General features: G+C 42.7%; 1 protein-coding gene across 1 annotated transcript; it reads left to right on the plus strand.

The window, feature by feature from the left end:
- Positions 1-3,385: 3,385 nt before the first annotated feature.
- TOP3B (DNA topoisomerase III beta) lies at positions 3,386-17,707 on the plus strand. Its single transcript, XM_009949293.2, has 17 exons — positions 3,386-3,515; positions 4,182-4,313; positions 5,340-5,446; positions 6,827-6,901; positions 7,859-8,055; positions 8,497-8,653; positions 9,750-9,863; positions 10,814-10,904; positions 11,218-11,372; positions 11,608-11,713; positions 12,936-13,082; positions 13,818-13,991; positions 14,780-14,908; positions 15,164-15,313; positions 15,762-15,862; positions 16,104-16,305; positions 17,175-17,707. Exons 1-17 carry the CDS (start codon positions 3,446-3,448, stop codon positions 17,654-17,656), a joined length of 2,589 nt encoding a protein of 862 aa, XP_009947595.1. The 5' UTR covers positions 3,386-3,445; the 3' UTR covers positions 17,657-17,707.
- Positions 17,708-18,043: the final 336 nt, after the last annotated feature.

Consider the following 18,043-nt stretch of genomic DNA (forward strand, 5'->3'; position numbering starts at 1 on the left):
AGGAGGCACCAAGGCGTTAGTTACCAGAATGAATCAGTGGGTCAATGTAGAATGAGGAGGTCCAAGGCTCTGCCCTCTGCACAAGCTCTTCTGATGGAGAAGTGAGACATGGACACCTCACTCAGGGTGAGGGCTAAGGCTGCTTAAAGAACCATCCACTGGAATAACCTGGGAGATAAACAGTGTTGAAAGGATTGAGACTCTATGGGCAGCAGGACCAGTGAGGTCAAAGTGTCCTCAGTGTGCAAAGTGCTTACCCAGAGCTGTAGCTTTCCTGATTTCATACTCTTACCAAGCCAGTGTAAAACAAAATCTAGCTCAGGATTTAAACCTAGAAACAGAACTTTTTTTTTTTTTTTTTTTTTTCCCTCTGAGAAAACTATAGGAGAAGCTACTTGCTTTGATTTTTTACTGTTCTACCCCATTCATACAGCTAGAGAGCTGTGTTCATGGCCTTCAGCTCTTCAGAACAAAGTGAAGAAACACCGTCCAGAGCTGAAAAAAGTAAAGGGGTGTCAGCAGTCCTGGATGAAGGCTGCCCCAGTGCTGTGGGTAACATTGCCCCTTTTCCCCAGGGTTTCTCCAGGTGGGAACGAAGAGACTCCCTGACCTGGGTGCTCGCCACAGCGGCAGTGGGGTCAGGCAAGATGATTTTTGGAGCCTCCTCAGTACGGTGAGACGTGCTTCTAAAGAAAGGGCGGCCGAACCTGAAACAGCGGTACCACACGGCGGGGAAAAGCCCTCTGAGAGGAGGTCGGGCGGGAGCCTGGCTCTCCGGGGCTCCCCCGGGCTTGTCGCAGCGGGCGGGAGCTGATTCCTGGGGAAAACACGATGCAGCTTGGAGCGGCGTGACACTACAACGTCCTCAGCCCACTGCTGTGCCGGAGAAAGTGAAGGAAACGGGGTAAAAGCCGTGTCCCGGCCGAGAGCCCCCGCCGGCTCCCGCGCCCTGGCGCGGAGACCTCCGCCGCCGCGGCGCCCTCTAGCGGCGGGCGCCCGCTGCGGGCACCCCCCGCCCCGCCCGCGGGCCGTGCGGGGGTGGCCCGGGGGTCTGCGGAGCCCCTGTCCCCAGCCCGGCGGGTGAGCCCCTCCGTCGGCAGCGGCGGGGGCGAAGCAGCTGCACGCTGGGGGGCTGGAAATGGGGGGAGGCTTTCCCAGCCGCCAAGGGCTTTCCAAAGCGGCCGTCGTGACCTGATGTCCCGACGTGCTCCGTGGCTTAGGCCAAGGCGGGCTGGCGTCTGGGGGCTGCCCGGTGAGCAGGGGGTCCTTCGGGCCGCCAGCGTCTCTGTGCGGCCCAACGAACTGCTGGTTCACGGGGCTCAAAGTGCCCAGAGCCCCTCAGCCGTTGTCGGAGGGACCCGACCGCGCCTTCGCAGGTATGCACCAGCCTGAACTCGCGTGTGCGTTGCACATTCAAAAGGAAAAGAGAGGTTGGGGTTTGTAGAGGGCTTTTACTAGAGGAAATTGAAAAATATGTATCTGACATATCTGAAGACTTGGTTTTAACTTGCATCCTGATTGTTCCAGATGTTCTCCAGATGTCAAAGGGAACCAGCCATTGAAACAGCAGAACAGATTTGTTTTAACAAGTTCTAACTTCAGTATTGCCAAAGAATTAAAAGCCCTGGGTTTGTTTGGATTTTTCTGTACTGGCAACTCTAATATGTATTAATTGTCTATTAATAATCTAATCGAAGGTGGACAAGTTCCTTTTTATTCCAGACAGCGTGAGGCCGATATACATTCTGATCCTGGCTGCTCCCCAGCCTCTTCAGTTTGTACAGTACTGAGCAGCTCCTGGAAGAGAAGTGCCGTGACCGTTGGCAATGACCGTCACACACCACAGGGGTGAAGACGGAGAGCTGAGCTCCCCCACAAAGGGCCTGTGGAGCTCATGGACTTGGGGCTTTCCTCTCAGCACCTCCCTCGACAGAAACACTTTTGGGCACGTGGAGGAGTAGAAGGCTGCAGGAGAGGTTGGAAACCTCCCCAGTCCACGGACAACACCTCCTCAGCAGGGTCCAGTGTCCTCAGGAGGCAGAGGGCCTCTGCTGCCCCTCCGACCTGGGGCAGGACGGGCTGGGGCAGCCCTCACCTCCTCCCAGGGGAAACGTGGCGTGAGGGGAGGGCGTGCTTCTGCCTGGGCCTTCCCTTCCTGCTCTCCTTTCGCTTCTTTTTATTTCCAAGTGCGAAATCAACATTTGGCTAAAGTTTAACATGCAAACCCTGCATTTTTTTAAGAGTTTATGATAAAAACTCAAGACCGTTCAAAACACCAGTATGATTTCCATCACCCTCTCTGGGTGCAAGGGAGTCGGCTGCTCCCAGCGCTCCCTGACAAGCTCCCGTGCCCCGAAGGAGGTGCTGCCGGTGGCAGACTGCGGATGGGGGCGTGAGTCCGGGGAAGCCGGGGGCTGAAGGACGGGCTGAGCACAGGGGCGCTGGCTTAGCCGAAGTCGCTGGAAAAAGCAGGTCCCGGTGGCGTGCGTGGATTTTGTGGGAGAGCTTTGCTCCTCTGTTCCTGCGCCCCTGACGGTAACCGGCTCAACGCGGGAGCGCTGCGGAGCCGGGGGCGCGGCGCGGGCCCGGCGGTCCCAGGGGCAGAGCCGAGTGCCGGGGTTTCGGGCGGCGGCGGTGCGCTGTCCTGGTGCCCTGCTCGCCACCGCGCACCGGCTCCCGCCGTCACCTTCGGCTCCGCCGCAGCCCTCGCCGTGAGAAAAGACACGTTTGAGGCGCGCGCTCGCGCCCCCGCCGCTCCCCCGCGCCGCCAGGGGGCGCTCGCGCAGGCGGCCGCCGGTGCGGGGGAGCCGCGCGCTCCCCGCGGAGGGGCGGGGCCGGGGGGGGGGGGTGCGGGGGGCCGCTCCCGGCCGCGCCGCTCCGCTCCGCTCCCACCCGGCGGTGCCGCTCGCCCGCGCCTTCCGGCTGCGTGACCCGGCAGTGCAAGCGCCGGCCATGGCCGCCTGCTAGGTACGGAGCGGAGCGGGGCCGGGCCGGGGCGCTCCGCTTTCCCTCGGCGCGCCGGGCGGCTCCCTCGCCCCTCGGGGTGCGGCGGGACGGGGCGGGCGGCGGCGGCGCGGCTTCTCCCGGCCTCTCTCAGGCCCCGGCTGTCGTTTAAACCTCAGACCGAAGCAGTTCCCAGCGGTGCGGCTGCGGGCCGCCCCTCTGCCCCGGGAGGCTTCTCCGCGAGGGTCTGGGGCGGCGGCGGAGGGGCGGGCCCGGGCACCGGGAGCCGGGAAGCCCCGCGGGGAGGACGCACCTCCCCGGCCGCGAGGAGCTGCAGGGCCGGCCGCTGTCTGTCTGGTTTTCATCGTTGTTTTTTCCCGGGAGCGGCTTCGCAGTAAGGCTGCTCTGTGCTCTCTCTCCGCAGGCTGAGGAGCAGCCGCGGTCCCGTGAACCCGAACCGTCCCGTCAGGCCCTGTGGCACCGCGCGTCTTGTCCGCTGAAGATGAAGACGGTGTTGATGGTCGCGGAGAAGCCTTCCCTGGCTCAGTCCATCGCCAAGATCCTCTCAAGGGGTAGGAAAGAACAGCACGTCGGTTTCGCCCTTCGGCTTGTGGTTCTGCCGGTGTTAGTTGCCCAGAGGCGGTCCGCGCGGTGCGGGGGTCTCGGGTGTTGCTGGAGGGGAGGGGAGGTTGGGGGACACCCCGATCTTGGGGCAGCTGCAGCCCGGGAACGGTGGCACAGGACGGGTCGCGGTTCGTAGCAGAACTGGGTGCCCTGGGCATGCTGTTTACTGTTACGTGCCGATGCCTATGCTGTGCGTAACTGTGGTGTGTCGTCGTGCGTGTGGTTTCTGGAAAGTGCCGATCAAGTAGCAAGTTTGTCTTCTGAGATTTTTGAAGCTATACTAAATATTTTATAAATCGTGGGAAATAGAATGGGTTGATTGTAACTGTACTGGTCTAGAAATCTAGCTGTATTTCATAAGTATTTCCTGACAGGAGGGAAAGGATGGAGGAGATAATGGATAGTTTCAGTTGAAAATGAAATATGCTTTAAAAAAAGGTCTGAAGTGATAATTAACTGAATTAAAAAATTGATAAATGAGTAGAATTTTGTGATCAGGAAGACCTTAGTTGTAAGATCTGAGAAAAGGGTGGTGTCATTTCACAGAAAATAGCTTATTTGAATAGTTGGGTTTTTTTTAAACCTTGTTGATATTTATGATCTTCTTTTCACAGGAAACATGTCCTCTCGCAAGGGACTGAATGGTGCATGCTCTGTGCATGAGTATACTGGATCATTTATAGGACAGAGTGCTCATTTCAAGATGACATCTGTATGTGGTCATGTCATGACTTTGGATTTCATAGGTATTTGTCTGTTCATAAGATGTTTTAACTGATGTGGCTTGTAGAGCTGTCAGGGTCTTCCAATAGGGAAATTAGTTGTGGAAATGATTCAGGAAGTATTTTCCTGGGAGAAGTAGAGAGAAAAGGAGAATGAAAAGATCACTTGTGGTCAGCAGTTCTTGATTTTTTGTTTCTAGTTCTCTGTCTGACTTCTTGCATGACCTCAGTCATGCCTTTTATTTTTTCTTGCCTGAATTAAGTCCCTGGAAAATGAGGGGAGATGAGGCTGAATTTGCTTACCTGGAAAAATGTGTTAGTACTTCAGATGAAAGATGATTAAAGAACATGGAGTCTAAAGACATATTCGCTGAAGCATTGTAATGTATTACTGCAAAATAGAGGTCTGGTAAGGATTGCACACAGAATCCTGTCACTAGCTGGCTTTGAAGTGTTGGACTAGTCATGTGACTAGTGAATCTCTTCTAATGATAATTACCTCACAAGTTTTATGAGAACTGAATTTTGAGTTGTTTACACAGTGCTTTGAAGAGGTATGGTTTTGTGTAATTACTAAGCAAGATTGCTAATGATTATTTCAGAGAAATGGAAATGAATAAATGCATTGATGTGAAGGTGATGTAGGATGCTTTAGGGCTGAGACATAGCTGGCCATAAGTAATGAACAGTAAAACAGACTGCAATGGTGCATGTTACAGATGCACTGTGAAAACAAGGAAAACCAGCTTCCTCCCCTTGGCCTGATCAACTGATCGTACAACAAAAGGTGTTGTAATAGCTCATGTTAAAATTTCTGAAAGGTGTGTAGTGTTTCTTTCTTTTTCCTTTGTATGTCGTGTTTCAAAATGATAGCTGCAATTCACATAAAAAGTTAAGGGGTCACTTGATACACAGTAAAGCAAGATGTGTTAGAGTAGGAAATTTTCCAATACAGATTTTGAAAGCCAAGTGTTTTGCAAAGTATTGTTGTTTGTTGGTTTTTTTTAAATATATATTTAGTGCTCTGCTTAATACACTTTTGCTTTTCAGGAAAGTATAACAGCTGGGACAAAGTAGATCCAGCAGAACTTTTTAGCAAAGCTCCCACAGAAAAGAAAGAAGCTAATCCCAAACTGACCATGGTGAAGTTTTTACAGGTATTCTTTCTTATGAGTAGTACGTGAGAGAGATCCTTTTTGTCTTGGCATTCTTTTTTCTTTTTCTTCTGGAGCATATTCCGTCTTCAAGGATTCATTGTTCCTGTTCTTCCTCTTTAGATACAAAGCAACGAGATTGATTTTTATCCTGCCAAGAAAAAGAAGTGAAATTATTTTGTGGTTCTGGAAAGCAATAAAAGTTAATAAATTTGAAAGAACGATGCAGAATTTTGCTATGAATTATCACCTTGCTTTCTAACAAAGTTCATATAAGTTACTTAGCTGTGTTTAAGAACCAGAAGTACAGCCCTCTTCCAGCTGTTAGATTTGGGTCAGTTATCTTCAGTCCAGTATGAAAAATCGAGGCTGTCTTTGTAACAGTTTTCTGTTGGAGGATAATGCAGAGGACTGTGCTTTGAAACATTTGTTACATATGTTCCCTCTACTAAGGCAGACAGACCATCTGAATGTAGTGTTTCTCAGGCTGCAGGTTGTCGAATGTTTGATTTAGCAGGTCTATTCACCTGCTTCCCAAAAGTGGGCAGTGTTTGGCAATATGTTGTACAATATGCTAGAGTTCTTCTAGGGTTGAAAAGAAATAAGTACGTTCCTAAATGAGGATTTTCTTCCCTGCAGGAAGCAGCTTTTTGTCACAGTTAGATCAATTTTATTAATTTTACTGGTTCTTACACTATCTGAAATCTCTGCCTTGTTGAATTCACATTTGCCATTGCCTTCCGGGTATTTTGACTGTTGATATCCTGCTTGGATGCACGTTTTGCTTCTAACAGCAAGTGCAAGACATAGCTTGTAAATGTCTGCTTTAAAATAAATCTGTGTTGGTTATTGTTTGCTTTTCACATGTGCTCCCCTGCGAGGAAAGCAGTAGTTTGGTTGCTTTTACAAAATAATGCTCTTTCAGAAAGGCAAGTGTATGTGGTGTAAAACTGATTTCTGTCAGTTATCTTTATGAACTAGGAAAGTGTTTCTTGTTGTTTTTTGTTTGGTTGTTTGTTTGGTTTTTTTAGTGATGTGGAAATTAAGGCACGGAAAGGGGAAGGGACTGTGCCAAGGCTGCACACACAGACTGTGGCAGTTTCAGGAGACTTCCACTGCTATAGAGCTATGATAATTTTTTCAGGTCCCACAGAAAAGCGTCTTGTAGGCAGACTTCTGGTCCCATAAAGCACAGCTTGCACCTTTCTTCAACCACTGTTTGAGTACCTGCACACTTCTTGTCATTCTGCTGTATTCTTCCAATACTTTTTGCACCAAGTAAATTATGTCTAATATTTCAACATAGAAACAAAAAGTGTACAGTTAGTGAGAAGGTAGGTCTTTTTTTGAATTGCTGAAGAAATGTGCTAATTTTTCTCACAGGTGGAGGGAAGAGGCTGTGATTGTATTGTCTTGTGGTTGGATTGTGATAAGGAAGGAGAAAACATCTGTTTTGAAGTAAGATTTCAGTTTTTAAGACTACTTATACCATAATATATTTGTCTGTGACATGCAATAATATCAGCATATTGTTTTATGAGTGTACAGTAAAATTCAAGCTAAGCTGAGTAAAGTTTTAAAGGCATGGAGGGCCTTGGTGGAAAAACTCATGTGCTTTTGAACTCTTAATGTGTCGGTTAGAGTATAAATCAATTTCATAGCTGTTGCTCATCTGAGGTGAACAATAAGGTCTTTTAAATGTTCAAACATTGCAGTGCTTTGAGAATTGGTCTGTATTTCACAGCTGGAGTAGTTATTTTGCTGTCCTTATGAAACTTGATCTCTATTATCTTTTGTTATTAAGCAATCTTTGTTATTAAGCAATTAGACTCTTCTGAGCATAGAGGCCACTTTTAACTGTAGGCTTATGCAGGAATGTGGACACTGCACATAAAAGGTACAGAACCAAAACTTTGGTGTGCAAAGATATTTCTTTAACATCCTATTCCCAGAAGTCCACATGAAGAGTATTTTTTGGTGTTTTTTGTTTAAAGGAGCACATTTTATCAAGTAATTGTTTTAACTTCTTTAAATACTGCTGTATCATAACTGAACCCTGGCAATATGTAGAATAAACCCGAGTAGAAACTGATACATATTCACCAAATGGTGCTGCAGCTGCACTGGTGAATGTCTTTGCACTTACCTAAGAATAGTGCTTCACTTCCAGCAGCTGCTGCTTAATAAATAAATCCTTCAGTTTTGCTAATTCTTAATATGCGTCCAAGTGGATAGACAAAAACTACTCTTGCTTATCAGTTAGTGTATTGGCCTGGCATCTTACTGGATTAAGAAAGTAGTTACCTATCAGCAAATATTTTGTGAAGAGTGGGGTTTTTTTTTCTTTAGAGAGAAAAACTGACTTAAGCCCTTGCCTTTCAAATACTCTTAAATTATGCTTCTGATCTTCATTAGGTTCTTGATGCTGTTCTTCCTGTTATGAACAAACCTCGTAGCAATGAAAGGACGATTTATAGAGCTAAGTTCAGTTCTATTACTGACACAGACATCTGCAATGCCATGAATCACTTGGGAGAACCCAATCGCAATGAAGCTCTTTCAGTGGATGCCCGCCAGGAGCTGGATCTTAGAATTGGCTGTGCATTTACAAGGTGACAGCATAGATTACAGACAGTTTTATGAAAGGTTCAGGAATACTGCTCTGTCTGCAAAATTTGTCTCGGAACTCTAGTGGCTAGTTCTGCTCAGCACCAAACTGAACAATTTTATGCGCAGACAAATAAACAGAAATAAAACGTTGTGTTATGGCTTCAACTGAGCTCAGTAAAGTACTATCAGCAACTGTGGTATGATCTTATTTTATGGTGTTCTCCCACATGTCTTTGGGAATAAATGGGATTCAGTGAGATGAAGTAATTATGACTTAATTAGACGTAAGAGATGATATTGCTCAGAATGCTTTTTTCCTAATGCCTGAACAATTTAATAGATTACTTATATTTGTGTGTATAAGTTAATGAAAACCTTTGCTTTTCATAGGAATGAGGATATTAATGTACTTGTTCCTGTGTTTTTTTTCCCACCTCTCTTAGGTTTCAGACTAAATATTTTCAGGGGAAATACGGGAATTTAGACAGCTCCCTCATCTCCTTTGGGCCATGTCAGACCCCAACACTTGGATTCTGTGTTGAAAGGCATGACAAAATCCAGTCATTTAAGCCTGAGACTTACTGGGTGTTGCAAGCTAAAGTAAGTTTTACAATACTTGTTTGTATTTGAGGAACATATATTTTTACAAAAGAAATGCATTTATATTTTAATTTTGTTCATTCATAAATTTGTAGCTGCTGACAAGAATTCACAATGCCTACAGTTTACTCATGTGTTCTCATTCAGTTCACATGTGTGTCACCACTCTCTTGAGAACAAATTCCAGGATGTCAGTTTTGTATTAAAGTGGTTATTTTCTGCTGCTTATAAGAATTCTTTGGCGCTAACCATCTAAGCTTAGGCTCAGCCAAAAAGACTACTTAAAATGGTTTTCTTTTGTTCCCCAAGGTCCTTGGACTGACTATGTTGTTAATTTGAATCCAGGAATTAATTAGGCTGCCAACCAACATTGGCATTGCTGAGTATTGGAATTTTAAAGCAAATAAAATGCTCATTGTGTTAATTGGCAGTTGAGTCCTCCGAGTACTTTGGCAGCTTATAGCAGTTTTATAGCCTTGCTGCTGTCCAAGCTCTGAGAGCAAACCAACATGGTTTTACTGCTTGTGATCACAAGGATTTTTTTAAACAAATAAGGGATAGATGGTAAAAAGTTGCCATTTTTAGATTTAAAAATTAAAACCAAGATGAAATCTGGTGTCTGCTGTCATCTCTTTTCTGGTGCGTCTCGTGTGTCATGCTAGGAAATATTTGGTGCCTGTTTTCAGAGACTTTTGTGCTCTCTCAGATTGGTTGCTTCATATTTATTTTTGTACATTGGACTTAAAACATGAGCTAGTTACAGTTTAATACAATTGATTGATTTTGCTAAATCAAAAGGGTAAACTTTGAGGTTTTGCCCATTTCAGCTTTTACTGTTCCCAGCACTAAACCCAAGAATAGTATTTCAGTTAACTGCAGGAATAATTCCAGTCATTCGTTCCCCTGACCCCAAACCTCAAAGTACTTCATCTTTCTCAGAAGCTCCTGTGAAGAAGAGTACAACTGCATGTTTGAAGCACTTGTGTCCTAATACAGGTATTACTAGGATTTGCTTGCTCGATTATTGTTTGCAATGTGCATTCTCACACTTTTAGTAATAGAGTTGGTGGGAGTTACTTTTTTTTTTTCCCAATAGGTGAACCCTGAAAAAGAAAGTTCTCTCACTTTGGATTGGGATAGAGTGAGGGTGTTCGATCGTGAGATTGCTCAAATGTTCCTGAATATAACAAAGATGGCAAAAGAAGCAAAGGTAAGAATATTTACTAAGTGTCAGTAGAGCCATATTTCATATAAAGGAAGTACTATTTAATATTTAATTTGTTGCATATTGGGTTTTTTTCTGTGTTTGTTCAAGAAGAGCGTAGAATATCTGTATGTTGTTTTTTAACTCCAACTTCGTGTAAATGAGAATAAAAGGCAAGAGGGTTTTTTTATTGTAGTTCCTATTATGCTAGTGTGGTCACCTCAGCAGAAGCCCCTTAATATTGACTTTGGAAATGATCATCACTCTTGATAGGAAGTCTTCATTACTAAACCTGCTAAGAAATACTGTTCAGATCTGTCCAAGCAGACCTCTTATTTCCCGTGAGACGTTGTGTAAATCAGAATTTAATTACTTATATGGCAATATTCCTGCAGTTAAATTTTTAATCATGTGTATGGTACAGTCTTTATAGCCAATTAACTTCCAATTCTGCTCTATTCAATACTTGCTTGATGGTATGTTTGGATTTAAGTGCTTGTAGCCATCAAGGTTCAAAGACAGCATGAAGCCTTTAAAAATCTGGATCCTTATAGTTAGGACCATTACTTGGAATAAGCACTAAATCCTTGTAGCACTGAGAGTGGGTGCTGCTGAGGTAAATGGGAAGTGAAGATAGCAATAAGCTACCTTGCTGCATTCCCAGTTACAGGCCTGATCTAGTCCATAGCACAAAGGGACCTTAGGACTGTAACTTTAGGATTTGGTAAAATTATCTCCAGTCAGATTTCCTAAAGTAAAAATATATTGGTGGTTACTGTTTTTTGTTTTTCAAAAAAAAAAAAAACCCACAACAACAAAACAAAAAAAAAACCCCAACCAGATGTGACAAGAATAAGTAATGGTAGGTATGCCACGTGTTTATTGGCACAATTGAAATTATACACTTGCCAGTTACCAAGCTTCAAAACTTTTACTGGGAAAATGCTATTTTCTAGGTAGAATCTGTGAGTAAAAAAGAGAAGGTGAAGCAGAGACCACTGGCTCTGAACACGGTAGAAATGCTACGAGTGGCCAGTGCTGCTTTAGGTATGTGTAAAAGTTCAGATTTTCACACTGTTTTAAAGCAAAATATTATGGCTTCTCAAACGAAATAATCAAAGAGTTACCAAATACAGTTTGATACCCTCCTCTGCTTATAATACATCATTTTGGTGGAAGGATCAAATTTAGAAAGCTTGTCAAAAGTGAAACGTTGGGTAAGATCAAGGTGACGAAAGTCTTATGGAAAGGACAACCACGATTTATTTAAATGCTTAGGTAAGGTGTACTTTCAGATGCAGCAAACATCATAATTGCAGTGATGTGTAGATGATTTTTGTTTTCCCCTATCCCATCTTAGGAATGGGTCCACAACATGCCATGCAAATAGCAGAGCGTCTTTATACTCAGGGTTATATTAGCTACCCTCGAACAGAAACTACCCATTATCCAGAAAACTTTGACTTGAAAGGATGTTTGAGACAACAAGCCAATAATCCTTACTGGGCAGAAACTGTGAGTACATGAAGCAAAACCTGTACTAACAGATCGTTCTCTAGTCTGTGTTTTAGAATATATCTCACTTGGTGTATTATGACCTGTATGTTTCCAGAAACAATAAATATCTATAATTGCTTTTATTTTTGGATGTTGTATTGTTATGGATTTGATCTGAAAAGTTTCTTAATGTGCTAAGAGACACCTGTTATCCAATTCATCCAGCTTGTTTTCTCTCTCTTCTTTTATCCAGGTAAAAGCATTGCTGTCAGAAGGCATTAATCGTCCAAGGAAGGGCCATGATGCAGGAGACCATCCTCCCATCACCCCGATGAGAGCTGCAACAGAAGCAGAATTAGGTATAGGCCAATTCAGTAGTGTTGGAACACTACGGGAGGAAATGAGCTCCTTGAGATAGAGGAGACAGTTTGAAAATCACTGGGTTTCAAGAGAAGGTATCATTATTTGAATGGCAGGAAGTGAAGAGAGCAGACTTTATCTGAACTTAAATTTCTGATGACAGTGAAGTTCAGAGCTGGTCTGCTATTTAGTAATTGATCCTAGGGACCATAGTGCTGCTCAGAAAAAAGAATAGCCAGTGTAACCGCTTAATGCCTACTTTCTCTAGGAGAAATTTGCTCCAGAACAGAGCTTCCAAGTATTGAAATTTTGTTGTATTTTTATGCTTGTAAGTCAAACTTTAATTTAGTCTCTATGGTTTGTGGGTTTTGTGTTAAAATCTAACATTTGACTTTCGGTACACTGTGATCCCTTAAAAAAAGGATTTTAAGGCTGTAAAAAAAGTGTAATGAATATATTGTATTATTTATTAGGAATAGCTAAGATTGTTGTAGAAAACTGGTAACTTCTGATTTTCATGAATAGGTGAAATAATCTCTGATAGAAAAATAAATGCTTTAAAATTCTGAGTAATTGTATACGGTACTGAATGGCCATGTAAGATTTTTTTTTTTCTTTATATACACAGCAAGATGAAATACGCAGAGTGCAGGAGTAAGAATTAGAAGCTGTTCATAGCAGTGTAAATTTCCAACTATTCGATTTCTTATATGTAGATTGTGAATAAGGAAACTTTGTTTTGAAAATTAGCCTATCTTAGTGTTAATAAGTAGTATTTTAGAGTGATCTCTTGCATGGATTCGAGCTGCCCAGTGTGGCAGCTACCACTAGAATCCAGTTTTAAGATTTAGGTTAGGATGTGGTCTCCAGTGGCACTAAGTAATAGACCATTTTATTTTTGTTCCTGTGGGTTTTTTTTGTTTTTTTTTTTTTTTGGAGCAGAAAAGAAAAGTCTTTTCTACTTTACACTGTCACTCAAACACATTGCAAAACTGCGAGATGGGCTGGCTAAATGGGCAGTCCTTTTCCAAGAGCATCTGCACGTCATGATTCTATAGGCAGGAATTTTTAAAGGGGAAACTGGGTGGACTTTTGAATGTTATTTTCTTTTAGGTACCAGTTTTTCCTGTGGTACCTGTGGAAATCTGGTACCTCTTAGTGCAGATTTTGTGTAGAGCTGCAGGACGTGAGTTTTGTGGGTAAGATGTTGTTTATCCTCAGGTGGAGATGGATGGCGACTGTATGAGTATATAACTAGACATTTCATTGCCACTGTCAGCGCTGATTGCAAGTACCTACAAACCACCATTTCTTTCAGTATTGGCCCTGAACGTTTTACTTGTATCGGAAAAGTGGTGACTTCACCAGGTAAGACTAATTGGGGAGTAAGTAGTTAGCTACGGATTTTTTTTTTTTTCCCATTAATACATTGAATTGAATGTAAAAGTGAAGCTCTGCGGACAAGTACAAGCTTGAAGACATTGTTTGAGCTATCAAGACCAGAGACCAAATCTTTGTCTTCGTTTCCATACTTCAATTAGGATAGAAAAAGTCTTATTTTTCATGTAGTAGTCTCAAAGATTTAATGCCACATTTGCCAGTGTGAAGACCAGTCTTTTTACGGAGAGCAAATGCCTTTTGGGGGATAAATTACACAAAGGCAGATTTATTTATTTTTTTTGGCCCTCTGTAAAAACAACGTAGGGCCACCACTTTGAGGCTTTTATGGGAACCTATCCCAATAGTCCTTATGATGTTAATATGACTTACTCTTTATACTTCCTTTTTAAGAAACTCTTCCTGTCCATTCTGGCAGTGTGCTTTCTTTCAAGGAGAGTGTTTACTTTTTTCATACGTCAGCCTGACTCAAGTCACGCACAAAATAGATCTAATGCAGTGTAGTGAGAAATATACCGTGTTGTGATACTGTATTTCCTCGGTATTCCTGAGCTCAGATACTTTCTGCATGGTATGGCAATCAGCCTCTTAACTTTGATCTGTATAATGCATCCCCTGTTAAAACTGGAAACATAGACCTTGGGCTTTAGAAAGCTGTGAAGATAAGCTCTTGTTATTTTTGTTGGTTTGTTTCTTTACCTCCAGGGTTCACAGAAATTATGCCATGGCACAGCATCCCATTAGAAGAGAGCCTTCCCCACTGTGAGAAAGGAGATCTTTTTCCAATTGGTGAAATAAAATTGCTGGAAAAGCAAACCAGTCCGCCTGACTACCTGACAGAAGCAGAACTTATCACTCTGATGGAAAAGCATGGCATTGGTAAGAACTTGCCTAATGTAATACATCCACCAAGAGTGCAAAGAGTCTGAATTGTTCCTCTAAACTCTCTCTGTCAGTAACGACCCTTTAGTATTCATTTGAATAGCTACAGCAATAATCTCTCTTTCCCTTCAAACCAAAATGCCTGTAGCTCCTCTTAGCGGATGGTAGATTGTATCTTCCCCCACGTTCTTTTCCCTTTTTTATCTTTATGCCTAGTTTCTGCCCTAAGCAGTATCCTTTCATAACACATTCTTGTCACTTCTCTGTCTAAAGGAGCTGATGTTGTGTGGCAGAATGCATCCCCTCATTTTTAGGAATGATTCCTTGTCTTTACAGCTTGCTTCAGCTCTGTTGGCTCCAATAGTTCTTATGTATCTTCTCATACAATTTATCACAATACTACTTTTTCAATCTGACTTGTTTCCTTCGATGCATTTTCATATATTTGTCCAGTCAAATCAAACATAGTCTCTTACTCCACTGTGTTTTTCCAGAATAAGTGATTGTGAGAATAGGTGTCTCCTCAATAGTAGTTCCTTGGAAGAGACGAAAGGATTAAGGTTAAAACATATGTTTCGGACTTCTCAGAACTGCAAAGGAATGTAAGAGTTACTAGAGAGAGGATTTATCCACTGGAAGTTGGGTAACAGTAAAAAGGTATCTGAATTTTAAGCAGTCTCAGGAGCCCTATAATTTGACATAAAACCAGAGAAGTCAGAAGCGAGTAATTTGATGAAAATTTTCTTGTGTTCAGGATGGATGTATTGTTTTCCTTTGTGTGACAGGAACTGATGCAAGTATTCCAGTCCACATTAACAACATTTGTCAGCGAAACTATGTCACAGTGGAGAGTGGTCGGAGACTAAAGCCTACAAACCTTGGCATTGTTCTGGTTCATGGCTATTACAAAATAGGTCAGTTAAATGCTCTTCCCATTCCATCCTCTTACCTTCATTTCCCTTCAGTATGTCAAGGGCTATTGTCCTGTATAAGTAGCATTTCTGTCTCAAATGATGCACCCAGGAAAGTGTTACTAATTCCAAAGACTATAATGATTAAAACTTTTTTGTTTATTTTGATGTCAATTTATGTATGGGCAGTTTCCTACCCCCATTTTTTGATCTTTCATTGCTGCTTCTCAGTTGCTGCTGTCTCTGGTTTTCCATTAGATGCAGAATTGGTTCTCCCTACAATCCGCAGTGCTGTAGAGAAGCAACTCAACTTAATAGCTCTGGGTAAAGCAAATTATCATCAGGTCCTGGAGCACACCCTTGATATTTTCAAAAGGAAATTTCACTATTTTGTGGACTCTATTGCAGGTAAAATTTTTGCATGTGAAGTTCCCTACAGTTACTTAACTGTTGCAAAGATGCTAGTAGAAAATACATGTATATTAGGTTCCTTTCAGAGGTTTAGGCTTACAGAAAAGGACTGTGCCAGAACTGGAAGTTTCCAGTCAAATTAAGTTGCTCTCTGAAAGGAAGTGGACTGAATCATGGCTTCCGAACTCTTATTTCAGATTTATTTTGTGACTGTGTAGTGATAAGTTTTCAAAAACTTCAGATTAGCTGAAGTACTTAGCCTTCTGTGTTTGTGCATGCTCAGTGCAAAATGCTGTGTATTTTAAAAGTCTTCATAAACAAGGAAGAGCATTGTGAATAAAATGTTTTAATTCTCACTTCTTCACAGGTCTTGTTAGATGATTTTGTGTGAGGTTTTCTCTTAAGAACTAGAATTCTAACATAAATGTGATTATCTCTTTTGCAGGTATGGATGAACTGATGGAAGTGTCTTTTTCACCCTTAGCTGCCACAGGTAAACCTCTTTCCCGCTGTGGTAAATGCCATCGTTTCATGAAGTATATTCAGGTAAGTTCCTGTCATGCTTGGAATTTAAATTTCACTTGCTGGGGGGCATTGAGTAGAACCCCTTTTTCCATTATTGAATTTGTATTCCAATGTGGCTGTCAAAAGTGCATTTCTAAAACAAAAAACCTGATGAAGTTTTTCCATGGGGAGCAAACCAGAGAGCAGCTGCAGTTAGATTTACTGCAAATTTTGAACTCTGTTGACACTGCAGTTGTTCAGGAGGTTTATATTCTGTTTCCAGGCCAAACCAAGTCGTCTGCATTGCTCTCACTGTGATGACACCTACAGTCTCCCACAGAATGGTACCATTAAACTCTACAAAGAGTTGCGATGCCCCCTAGATGACTTTGAGCTGGTGCTGTGGTCGTCTGGATCCAGAGGAAAGAGCTACCCACTCTGTCCATACTGTTACAACCATCCTCCCTTCAGGGACATGAAAAAAGGTAGGAATTCTGCAAACATGCAGGGATCAACCTCACTTGGCATAAATTAGATGCAGTCTATACAGTGTGCTTTTTAATAGTTATTAATCAGTGTTGCTTAATATAAAGTGCTATTCAAATTAGATTACAGATATTTAAAAGTCATGTCAAACTCACTGACCAAAAATATATTAGTTAACTCATTTCTGAATACTTTTTTTTTTCTTTACAAAGGAAGTAAGAAATTAATTTACATGCATGCACAGTGGGTGAACTTCATAACACTCAGTATGCGGTGAAAGACAGATTCTAACACCTTGCAAATTGGAGTATGCTTGGTATGGATAGGACTATAGATTAAGAGCAGGTCTTGAGAGTGTTTTGATACTGAGATAGATGGTGTGTCAAAAGCTGTGAAAGATATTAGAAGGGGTAAAACTGGTGACTGTGAGACCCAAACTTACTTAAAGTAGTGCTTTGAAGCTCTGAGTATTGGGAGCTTTTTGGCATCTTTCTATTACCATCTTTTAATTAAAAATGTCTTGTACTAACAGTGTGTAGTGCAAGTATAAAATAGCAGTTAGAAGCCATACATTTAATTGAAAACATAATTAGTTTTCATCATTAATGTGTCCGAACTGCATGTACTGTACGATGGCAGTATCTGGCAATTCTAAAAGTTTCATATATATTTTTGAGCAAGGGATTACTCTGTATGTGTGAAAAGGCAAGTCACCATTTGGGGAGTGGTTCCATTCTTTAGTGATTTAGAAAACCTAATAATATACTACGCTGTCTTTGACTTCTGTGTCTCACTTCCCACAAACTGGGTAGTGTGGGTAGCGGTATAAAGGGTTCCTTGTGGTATGGTTTTACTCTTCTTCCACCAGGAATGGGCTGTAATGAATGCACCCACCCCACGTGCCAGCATTCTCTTAGCATGCTTGGAATTGGGCAGTGCGTTGAATGTGAGAATGGGGTTCTGGTGCTAGACTCAACATCGGGTCCCAAGTGGAAGATGGCCTGCAACAAATGCAATGTGATTGTGCATTTCTTTGAGAATGCCCACAAAGTCCGAGTGTCACCGGAGACCTGTGAATTGTGTGATGCAGCCCTTGTGGACGTAGATTTTAACAAAGCCAAATCTCCTCTACCTGGTGATGAGACCCAGCATTCAGGCTGCATATTCTGTGATCCTGTGTTTCAAGATCTGGTGGAGCTGAAACATGCAGCCATGAGGCACCCCATGCACCGTGGGGGACAAGGAAAAAGGCAAGGTCGAGGAAGAGGTAAAGGCCGGAGGCCTGGAGGAAGACTCAATCCAAAGAAACCCAAGGACAAAATGGCAGCTCTGGCTGCTTACTTTGTATAATGGCCACGTGACAGAAAAATAAACTTCTTATAAAAATTTGTTTCCCTTTAAGTTCATTTTTGAGTATTTTTGATCTTCACTGCTTTCCTGTTCTTAGAAAAGTTAAACAGCTTAGATTGTTGTACACCTTGATTTAATCACAAAATAAATCTTCTAGATGATCAGTTAGTAACTGAGTAAGCCTTTAAGCTTTTAATTTGAATCCATTGGTCGAAGTAGAGCTCACAAACAGTAGGGAAACTTGGGAATCCTACCTAGACCGTTACCTGTGGCTGATAGAAGGGAAATGGAATTTCTGTCTTCTGCCACTTCTGAGGCCTTTGTCAGCAATGCAAGTGCCATGAAAATAAGAGCTGATCAAGATCGCTGTTACGCTGCTGTAGTCTT

This window comes from Leptosomus discolor, chromosome 16 (genome assembly GCF_034619465.1).
Source record: "Leptosomus discolor isolate bLepDis1 chromosome 16, bLepDis1.hap2, whole genome shotgun sequence".
NCBI lineage: Eukaryota > Metazoa > Chordata > Aves > Leptosomiformes > Leptosomidae > Leptosomus > Leptosomus discolor.